This window comes from Crocodylus porosus, unplaced genomic scaffold (assembly GCF_001723895.1).
Source record: "Crocodylus porosus isolate Cpor-Errol unplaced genomic scaffold, CroPor_comp1, whole genome shotgun sequence".
NCBI lineage: Eukaryota > Metazoa > Chordata > Crocodylia > Crocodylidae > Crocodylus > Crocodylus porosus.
Genome location: NW_017728886.1, coordinates 6,602,618 through 6,613,666, shown reverse-complemented (window position 1 = coordinate 6,613,666; position 11,049 = coordinate 6,602,618). Strand labels below are relative to the sequence as shown.

General features: G+C 63.0%; 1 protein-coding gene across 1 annotated transcript in view; it reads right to left on the bottom strand.

Annotated features, from left to right (window-relative positions):
- The window catches only part of LOC109306438 (tumor necrosis factor receptor superfamily member 16-like), a 13,633-nt gene extending 8,397 nt beyond the window's left edge, over nt 1-5,236 (bottom strand). The window contains 4 exon segments of the mRNA XM_019529798.1: nt 3,065-3,436; nt 3,836-3,968; nt 4,920-5,042; nt 5,044-5,236. Coding sequence (XP_019385343.1) covers nt 3,065-3,436; nt 3,836-3,968; nt 4,920-5,042; nt 5,044-5,097 — 682 coding nt within the window. The 5' untranslated portion in view covers nt 5,098-5,236.
- Nucleotides 5,237-11,049: the final 5,813 nt, after the last annotated feature.

The following is an 11,049-nucleotide window of genomic DNA, read 5'->3' as shown; positions in this document are numbered from 1 at the left end:
AGTGCCCTGGCTCCACGGAAAGGTGCAAAAAGAGTCCTGCAAAAAGTGCCCTGGCTCCACGAGACGGTGCAAAAAGTGCCCTGGCTCCATGGGAAGGTGCAAAAAGAGTCCTGCAAAAAGTGCCCCGGCTCCATGCGAAGGGATCAGGCCCTGGCTGCGCTGGCCCCACGTGGAGAGCTCGAGCTCTGGCTGGGTAGCGTGTGCAGGATCGGGTCCACAGACCGGCCCCGGCCCACGGACCATCTCGTCCACCCCAGGGGCCAAAAGGCTGCACTTGATGCTGTATTTTGGCTGCAGACAGACCGACATTTGCAGGCGTAAGAGTGACGGGTGCCGTCAATTTTAATGCAGGATCTGAAAGCGTGCCAATGCACCCCGGGCATCAAAAGCTGGGAATCAGTGCCTTAAATTGTGAGGACACATGCCCCACCAAGTTGGAGTCGTCATTGCCGCGTCCTCTTGGGACCCTGGCCTGGCCCCCGCCAAGGCTCTCAGCCTGCCTCCCCCCAGGGAGGACAGCCCCCCACCCCGGAGGGTGCCTGGGCCCAGGTTAGCCCGTGCCAACCAGCCCAAGCAGAGATGAAAGGAGCCCGGGCGAACCTGGTGGTGTGAAAGCCGGTGGGGGTACGCGCGTGGCCCTTTCCATGTGCCCACGAGGTTTCTGTCGGCAAGGACACGTACAGCGCCTGGCGCGATGGGGGCCCGATCCCAGATTGGGGATAGCGCAGACCATCGGGACTGGCTTCGCGTGGAGGCTGCAGGAAAGCCCCCAGTACGGCGGGGAAGGGTCCGGGAGCCAGGAAGGGGGCGGCTCGCAGGGACGGCTTCGGCTCCGCGTCAAAGGCTCTGTCGCGCCACGCGGCCGCGACCCCGCCGCCCGGGAGCAGCCAGCAACACCTGCCGGCTGCCGCAGCGCGGTCCGGCCCGGCATCACCCCCGCCTCCGAGCCGGTGCTTTCTCCCGTCCGCAGCCAGCCCTCGCCAGCCGTGCAGACAGCCAGGCCTCTGGCTCTGGCCCGGGTCCCCACGAAGCCCCCAAGCACAGGGCCTCTGCCCCTGCCCTGCCTTCCCCGAGCCAGCCCACGCTTTTGCAGCGCTCGCCCGGCGGGACCCGAGCCTTGGGAAGGGAAAGAAAACCCACTCGCCTCACCGTGCCGGGACCGAGGTGGGGTGGACACAGCCCGTGTCCAGCCACCCTCCCCCGGCCACCTCGGTTCCCAAAGACGGGCCTTTTGCAGTAAGACACGGAGGGTTAGCCATACTCGCTGTCCCAAGGGACTAGCCAGCCCTTTCCCCCTTTGCCCGCAAGCCAGGCACGCTCTTTGGGGCGTCTTTAGGACGTGGGATAAGAACAAGGAGTTTCTTATAATGCTTTACAGCTTCAGGAAAGGCAGGGACCAGAACGGCATCACAAGGGGTTGAATCCGGAGCCGCGGGGAAGGTGATGAGATCTCTACTCGGCGCGTGGAAACGTGAAGGCCTCGGTGAACCTCTATTTATCGCCACCGGCCTTGGGAGGAAGGGCCTCTCTGTTCACTTGGAGCCCTCGTGCCTCTGTCAGGATAATAGGTGGAGGCCTAGCAGAGCTCCTCCTGCCCAAACTGTATTTTAAAATAATAGAAAGGAACTACCCCCCGCCCCGCCAAAAAACAACCAAGCACGAAGCGACATTTTGGGGCCACCTGCCTCCATCATAAAAACCATACAAAAGAAGACCCAAGCCTGGTGTCAGCGGTCCTTGCAGGTCATTTGGCCTTCTCACATCCTGTCCAGCTCGGCCCGTCCCAAACTGGGCCCAGACGGGTCCTTGCAAGCCTCCTCTCCATCCCCCACCCAGACTTCCCCCGCCGCGGCTCCCTCCTTTGCACAGACGGGCAGATATCAGTCCGGTCTCGGGCGCTGGATGCGGGGGCGGCTTTTAACCATCTGCTGAATAAAAAGAGACTCAGACTTTCACTCCTGAAGTCGGGGGTTGTGCCCTTGTCCCCTTCCCGCTCGTGCCTTGGGCTGAGATTCGGAGGAACTTGACGGCACTGGAGCATCCCAGGGCTGGGAGCGGCCCGAGGGACGTTCCCAACCCCGTGATGGGCCAGCGTGGGAGCCAGGGCAGGGCCGTCCCTGCAGCCCCCCGAGGAGGCGGTCAGGAGGAGAGCTGTGTCCAGAGCCCTTCCTTTGCTCGGGCACGCCCTCGTTTTTTGACTGCAGACAAATAACCGAGCGATCCGGCTGCTGCAAAGAGCTCGGCGAGCCCGCGACAGCTCCAGCTCCAGCTGTTCGACTCCTATGTGAAACCTCCAGATGGATGTGCGTCTCCTGCATCCCCGGCGGGTGCTGCAGGCTGCTTTGCTCCCAGAGCCGAGCGGTCTAACAGCTGCACAGCTCTCCGGCCGCGCAAAGCACCCGCGTGGCGTCTATGTGGGTCCCAGCCTTGTTGCGGGTTCGAATCCAGCTCCCGTCACCTCGCTGGCTCCTCCGCTGAGCAACGAAGGGACCGCGCCGGCGCCCTCCTTCCCCCGGGGACCCACGGCGGAGAGGAGGGGTTGACCCGCACGCTGGCGGCGGGGACGAAGACGCAGCGTTGTTGCCGCCCGGCCCTTCAACGCGCTCCTCGGCAGACAGCTTCCCAACGCGCGCGTGGCCCTGGGCCGAGCGGGAGCAGAGCGCGGCAGGCAGGACAAAGCGGGGATTAGGGACAACCCGAAGAGCCTCTGTCCTTGCAGACAAAAACGCAGCGACTGCCCCCGAACGCAAAGCCGGGGAGGCAGAAGGGGAGCAGAGCTTCTCCGGCCCAGTCCTCCCTGGCGCTCAGCCCTGGTCCCGGTCCCAGCACAGGGCGCTTGCTTCTTCAGAGACATTTAGGCAGGCGGGGACAGACAGAGGAATAAGACGCATAAGGGAAGGGGGCAAAGAAGCCGCGGGGCCAATACTCCAGCCAAGGAAAGGGGCCGCTTGCCGAGGTCGGGGCCAGGCCGCCAGCGGCAGGAGACCAGATGGGTTGGTACAGCGCCTAGCACCGCGGGAGCCCGACAGAGCCCGTCCCTCGCACCGCCCCCTGCGGTACCTACCCATGCACAGCGTGTTCGAGAGCGGGCTGCAGGGGCGGATCATCACCTTGCTCTCGTTGCACCCCGGCTGGCAGGGCAGGCAGGGCAGCACCGAGCTCTTCTCCTCCGAGTAGAAGCCGTCCGGGCACCTGCTGCAGACGGCGTCGTGAGCTGGCCCGCACGGCATCCCGGCGCCGTAGCCCTCGGGGCAGACCTGGCATGGGAGGCACTGGGCGCCGGTCCCGTTGCCGGCCCGCAGGTAGTGCCCGCGGGCGCACGGGCTGGCACACACCGTGTCGCTGGTGGGGGTGCACGGCTCGGCTGCCTGCTCCGGGCACGTGGAGCACGGCTGGCACGGCTCCGTGGCACTGCTGGCCGAGGAAAACGTCACGTCTGTCACGGGAAGAGACACGTGTGCTGAGGTCAGGGATAACAGGGCTGCACACCCGCTGATGCTACCTGGCACCCATGGCTCTGCTGGGCGCAAACCCCTCCAGGCTGCTGCATTTCCTTGGGGCAACGCCTGGGGTGCAATAAACCCTTACTGTAGCACGGCGGCCCGGCAAAGTTACCCCGTGCGTCGTTAGCATGAGACGCTGAATTAGTGAGCGCTCAGGCCCGGGGTTTTCTCTGGGATACGATGGGAAAAGCAAGTGCCTGAATGGGCCGCTTGTGACAACCCATGCGAACCAAGTGATCCCACCCGAGCCTCCCGGGGGACTGGCAGGGACCAGACCCCAGACAGGACGGCGCCTCAGGCGTAACCCGCCCACCCGGCCCCCGCGTACTCACTCGCTCTGCAGGGCTCGCACTGGGTGTTAGCACTGCCGCAGGGGACGGACACGCCGAAGCCGGGGCCGCAGACCCGGCAGCATTCGCCCAGGGCGGTGCGGTGCTTGCTCTCACAGCCCTGGCTTCCCGACACCTGCGGGCGACAGGGGAAGGGGGCAGAGATGAGACGGGCCGCGCGGCAGATACCCCACGGCTCCACGTTGCACGTGCGAGCCCAGCAGCCACCTCACAGGCGGAATCGCGAAGCGCCACGCGACCTGTCACCAGCGGGCAAACTGAGGCGCAGGAAGGCCGAGTGACACGACCGCGGCCAGGGGGCCCAGGGCTCTCGGCTCATCGTCGCACGCAGCTACCTAGAGGAAGGGCTCCCCGCCCCCCTCCCCTCTTCTCCTCTCCCTCCCCTCCTTTCACACCAGGGTGGATGGTTTTGCAAGGCGGGGTGGGTTGCAAAGCTGTTTCCATACCAGAGCAGAGGGAAGGAAGGCCCGAGACCCCTAAACCGGAGGAGGGAAGAAGCACGGTCTCCTGACAAGCCCCCCTTGCTCCTCTTTGATCCTCCCAGCAGGAGACGGGGGGGGGGGCAAGACACACACACACACACACACACACACACACACACACACACACACACACACACACACACACACACACACACACACAGAGAGCACCTCTGACAGGCCCCTTTGAACATGCACATATTGACACACCGCGCCGCAAACGCATTGGATCGAAGCAAAAACTGCAGCATCAGGTGGCTAAGATCATCCCGGCCAAGGCACCAAGGCTTCCCAAAGCTTCTGCGTTCCTGATTTAGTCAGCCTACAAGGTGCGACTCTACCTACCTCCTGCCTAATAGCCTCCCGTCAGGCACAGCACATGTGTCCGGGACTCAGTGTAGCAAGAGCAGGAGACAGAAGCACGAAGGGACAGACCTGGAAAGCGCCAGGGAGGCAGCTTTATGATGGCCAATAGAGGTGGTAGGGTACAAAACAGCACTTCAGGCAGTTTGCGCGCCCATTAGTGGCGCTCCCCGTGCCCCGCATTTTAGGTGCCGCGGCAGACAGGCGCTCCTGCGCAGACCCACGGGCGAGACCTCTCTCGGCACCGCCGGCGGAGATGGGAGCAGCGATTGCAACATCTGTCCTACCACTGTTGCAAAAATAAATGAATACAATAAAAAATCAAAATCACAAATAGAAAGAAAAAAATAATACAATAAAATAAAAAGCTAATGGCACACTAGGATGGATTAACAGACGCATCCTCTACAAGTCAGGGGAGCAGGGCTGGAAGGGACCTCCGGGGTCACCTGGTCCAACCTCTTCTTTATAACAGCACTCCCGCTTTCTGCAGGCTACTGTCAATCCCGCTCAGTTTCCTCTTCTCCAGCCTAAATAATGCCGGTTCGTCCCAATTTTCCTCAGTAGCCAAGTAACACAGGATCAGCCCTGATCCGCCAGCTCCAATGCCTTGTCTCCTGCAGCGGCAGATAATTGCCAGGCACCAAAATCACAGGATCTTAGGGTTGCAGCAGACATGAAAGATTTTCCAATCCTGCCCCCCTGCATGGACGCGGGATCTGCTGTACCTAAACGGCCCGACGTGCCCCCACGCCTTCTTCAACATCTCCACCATGGGAGACTCCTGCCCTCGGCACTGACAACAGCACGATTTTCCTGAGATTCGATCTGGATCTGCTTTCCTCTTCCTGAAACCCACTGGGCACGTCTACATGTGCATTTAAGCATGCCTGAATTTAATGTGCATTAGCTTAATGTGCTTTAAGCAGGTTTAGGCAGGTGTCTACACATGCAGGCATTAAAGTGCACTAATGTTATGTATGGACTGACTTGGGGCTCAAGTTAGTTCCAGGTCAGTCCACACACACAGTGTTAATGCGCTTTAGTGTGTCTACACGTGCATTAATGCATCTTAACTAACTGCACCTAAATTTGATACCTGTATTTATCAGATTTAGGCGTGATTAGCCCCAAATCGCCACTTTCAAGGGGCATTCAGGGAACACACATGTATAAACGTGCCCTAAAGTGCCTTAAATTCAGGCTAATGCACCTTAAAACATCTCCTGTAGACGCGCCCATTGTCTTTTGTCCTGCCTCCTCTGACAAGGGAGAACCAGTTTTCTCCTCTTTTATGGCAGCCTCTCAGACTGCCGTCGTATCCCCCCTTCCTCTCCCATTCTCCCAGGCAGACGCATACCTAGGTCCTTCCCTCACCAGCTTTCCTCAGAAGCTCTACAGAAAAGTTGCAATAACCCCACTATAGCAGAGGTCAGATAGGCTGGTCTCACGCTAGATCTCCACCCCATCTCGAAACGTTAAGATGTGGGCAATCAGTACCCCCTCCAAAATGTGTTAGCCACAACTCCGGCAACTCCGGCTTCTCCATGTAAAGCGGCTGAGCTCTTTGCTTCGGTGACAGCCTGTTCTGGGGTGCACAAAACCAAAATAATAATAAAAAAGGATCTCCTTCCTTTGGTTTTGAATTTGCCGCCTCTTAATTCTGTTGAATGGCTCTAGACAGGGGGGTGCCCGCGTGCAGCACGGTGCACAGGGCAGTGACCGGAGCAGCACTGCCACTGCTGCCCGCTGTAAGGGGGTCAGTGCCTGACAGCGCCCCGAACAGTCCCGATGGGAATGAATCTGCGGCGCTTCCTCCTGCCAGCCGGCCGGCCGGCCCAGCATGCACAGCTCTGGGAGTGCCATCTCCTGGGAGGCATTGTGGGGTCGCTGCTGGGTCTCCCTCCTGCCAGCATGCACGTCTCTGGGAGCACCACCGTCTCATCTGCTGAGGCATTGTGGGATAGCTACCCGGACTTTCCCACAAAGCCCCAAGACCTCCACAGGAGGCTCGCGCATAGACGGACACGTGGCTGTGCGCACAACTGCTCCGTGGCGGGGACCGAGTCGAGTCGCGCAACAGTCCTGAGCCGTTTTCAAGGACACGGCCGTATTCTTGGCTCGCCGAGGCTAGCAGCATAATCCCACGGGTACCCGGGGGGCCCGCGGCAGGACGCAGAGACGCCGGCGGGGGAGCTGAGCCCTACCCGCCTCGGCCGGCCAGTTGGGAGCAGCTGTCTGACCGCTTCCCACGGGGCCGTCGCTCCCTCCGTCCAGGTCTCTCTGAACGCCGATGCGGCGCTCCCGGCCAGCGTCACAGGCGCAACCTTCCCGGGCTTCCTCACGGCTCTTCTGGAGGCCGAAGGAACCGACCGTGTCCTGGAAGGGGAAGAAAGGGAGCGAGGAAGGCACAGAGAAGAAAGAAAGGGAAAAGGCAGGGAGGGAAAGAAGGAAAGAAAGGCACTGGAGAGAGGACTATGGAAGAAATGAAGCCGGGCAGACGGTCCCGTCCTAGGAAGGCCCTCGAAGACCATCTCTGACAACGCAGCGAACACCGCCTGCTCAGGGCTTCCTGGCCTGGGCTCGGGGCAGGGGACGCTCTCGCAGCCCCTCCTGCACCCCGGCGCAGCGAGGCTGGAGGGGGCCAGACCGCGTGACTGCCAACCCACGGCGCCGAGACCACCCACAGCGAAGTCGTGGAAAGCGCCACGGACGCCAGGTCGCGGGAAAACGGCCCCCCCGAGCGGAGCCATTTCTTCCTCCCTTACCGGGAGCTTTCGTCCCAGAGCCCGAGCCCTGCCCGCGCGTTGCCCCCTCCCTCTGCCTCCAGAACGGCTCCCTGTGTCACGCCGCCAGTCGCTTCGCCGGCAACATCTGCCGGGGCTGAAAAGGTCACTAGTTGTCCAAAACGACCTCCGCGGGGCAGGCCAGCAGCCTCATCCGTGGAGCCGCCCGGGCTCCTGACAAACGGTAACCTAAGCTGTCAGCGGAGCAACTCGCTTGGGCAGGCCCGGGAGGGTCAGCAATGCACAGGGGAGTCAGGAAACACGTCTTCCCCGCTCGCACCGAATCCGACACCGCAGCTCCCTCGGCGAACGCCTCCGGTCCCTTCCCTCCGGCTCCAGCTGCCCGGCGCGCCCGCGGAGACCAGCGCTGAGCGGCCCCGAAAGGACACGCTGGTGAAAGACGCCGCGTCCCCGGCCCCCCGGACAAGGACCGGGGTGGTTGACCCAAGTTGGAGCCCTTCCCAGGCTTGCGCCTCCAGGTCCCGCGAGAAGCGGGCTTTGTTTGGCCACTGTTGGATGTGCTGTCTAGCTGGGATAGGTGCTAGAGGAGCTTGGGCGTGCAAAACATCCTTCCTCGGCGTCGGGAGCGCGACCAAACAGGCCACCCCGGCGGCGGCGACGCAGCAAGGGTCCCTCTGCACCACCGCAGGATCCTGGCGCCTCGGGTGCGCTCCTGCATCCTCGCACGGCCACTCGGCCATGCTGCCACTTCGCATGTGGGCGCCATGGAAGAAGCTAAGAGACTGGCCTAGGGTCACCCCGAAAGCCTGAAGCAAAGCAGAGACTTCAGCCTGGGTCACCCAAGGGACCTTTGCACGGGACCGCTCGTCCACCCTCTCTCCCGACCCCAGTCACCTGGAAGTGCCACCGTTCCTCCTCCGCGCATGCTCGGCCCTGCACTCTGCCTCTCCTCTCCCCCCGTGCCGGGACTCTCCACCCACACGTCGCTCCCCTGCACTGCAGCCGAGGGGAGCAAAAGGGCGGGTGCCAGCCCACTGACCCGCGTGTTTGTGCACGGCGAGTTTTGCGTGGGATCTCATCACCGGTCGGGGCACCCATGTGCGTGCTGCAGCATCGCGAACCTCCCCCGTATCCGGCACCGTCTGCCGAGGCGGGCGCCACAGCGGTATGTTACACGGCAGAGCCTCACGCCACGCTCTCGCCGTACTCGGGAGGCAGCCGGCTGTGGGCAGCTCTTTTGGGATTTCTTATTTTCCCTTGATCCCGAAAGAAAGCCACCGGGCCCGCACGGCATGGAAAAGCAAAGTGTGCGTGTGTGTGGCAGGCCTGGCCCCTTGCTCCACGTGCTTGGTGCGCATGCGTGTCCCTGCAGACGCCTGCGAGCACGGAAGAGCTGAGCAGGTGTGACCGGTCTGAGCACAAACTCTCTCACGAGGCGGGCGCCGAAGCTCGGGGGCAGGCTGCCCGGAGCGGCGGTGCGGTCCCCATCCTCGGAGGTGTTTGAGACCCGGGCAGACGAAGCCCTGGCTGGGGTGATGTAGCTGGGGCTGGTCCTGCTCGGAGCAGGGAGCTGCGCTCGACGTGGCCTCCTGAGCTCCCTTCCGCCCTCCTCGTCGACGGATGCTGATGTTGACATTGATGGTGGTGATGATGATGGTGGTGGTGACGCCAAGGGGCCGGGGACACGGTTGTTCGATGCATGCACGCGAGTCTGCGGGTGAGGGGAAGCATCCGCGCGTGCAACAGAGCTCCCTGGGCCTGGGCACAACCAGCGCGGCCCGTGCAAGCAGAGCGCGCTGCACAGGACCGTCCCCCGGCGCCTCCTGGGGCACGGGGGTAATCCGTCTGGGGACCCAGCCGGCCGCGGCCCTGACGGAAGACTTCAATCTCCACCGCCGCGCCGCACGAGGAGCAAAGGCCACCTCCGTCCGTCCCCAGCCTCCTCCCTTCCACCCCAGGGCCCCCCGGACACATCCTGGGCGCGGCCGTGCCTGCAGACAGGCTCGTCTCTGCGGAGGGCCATGCTGGGGGCTGCAAACGCGGTCCCCCTGCCCCGAGCCGCCGCGAGGGAACAAGACGACAGTGTTCGAGCCCGGCTGTTCCCCGCACGGGCTCCAAGCCTGTTCTAATTAAGCCCAACTTTTCCACCCAGCCTTCCCTCCCCTTTCTTAGGGCTCGATCATATTACAATGACTTGATCCATCTTTGCTGAAGGAGCTGGGCCGACTGGATCTTTTTAAAGAGGCTCTGTGACTTTAAATTCTCCCCCCCACCAGCCGAAGAACAAAAGACATTAATTGGCACCATGCATCTGGAGACAGTTAATTATCATAAGACCATCGTACAGGCTCGGCGCAGCAATGGGGCGAGGCGGGGGAGGGCTGGGCTCGGCCAGGGACGCAATCCAGAGGGCAAGAGTGGATTTGCTTCTAAGGCACATTCTTCGGTGCCCATGTGTTTCGGAGACGCCGGAGCCTTAGACATCTTCCACGCCTCAAAAACTGCCTGTCCTGTTTGCAAATACCCTCCTGGCTACAGCCAGGTGCTGCCGAGTTTCTCCCTTAACTCCTTCGCTACCGAACCGCGAGGCGAGGGAACCGGAGAGACGCGTGTCACGGCGCCCGCGTGTGGGGCAGGCGCGAGGGCGGGCTCGGCAGCCGCGGCGCCGACTTCCCGCCGATCTCCTTGGTCATGTCACTTTGCCGCTGCATCTGTGCCACGGGCAGAAAGCCCTGTCCTACACCGGTGTCCGGAGGAAATGCACGGATCGCCCTGGCATCCAGCATCCTTCCCGTAGCCGCTGACCCCCGTGGAGGAGCTGGACCCGGGTCTGAAGCCAGCCCCGCGCCCCCTTGCACCCGAACGGACGTCGGCGGGATGAACGAGGAGAGGCGATGCCGGCGGGGCTCGAAAGAGCAACGCGCGGCCGTCCCTCCAAAGCCGCCCGCCGCACGGAGCAATTCCTGCCAGCGCCGGGCCCTTCACCGCGGTGCCCCTCTCCCCTGTTATCTCCCTCGCAAAGAGGCGTGAAAACAAGCCCAAAAGTTCCCCCACGCACGCACCTTCCTGCTCGGCCTTTCTCGCCGAGCCGTCCACGCCGGGAGTTTACCTCGCGCGGGTCCCGCCGGTCCGGGGGCCGGCTTGGCCGCAGGGCGCCTCCGGCTTTCTAACAAGCAGAAATCCTCGTGTTGTGAGAGGGGGCCGCATTTTGGGGGTGTCAAACCGCCAGCCAGGGGCTGGGCTCGCGCAGGGCTCTTCCCTCCCTAGCCCGGCCAGGGGCCCCCAGGGGCTGCCTGGGTGTGAGCAGCGGGGGTGTGCCCGTTTTACAGGTAGCCCCCGCAGCCCCCTTCCCTGAGCCCTCCTCCGAGGGCCTCCCCGCCCGAGCAGCTGCACAGCCCCCGGCCATCCCCACCACACCTGCCCACCCAGGACCTAAATAGCACCCCCCACCCGGCTATTCACATCCAACCTGTTACACAGCTCCCCCCGCAGTCACGCCCGGCCCTTCCCCTGCTCCCACCCGAGGAGGGACCCGGCCGTGCCCTGCGCCCATCGCACAGCTCCCACCCCGGGCGTGCCCTGCGCCCACTGCACAGCTCCCACCCGA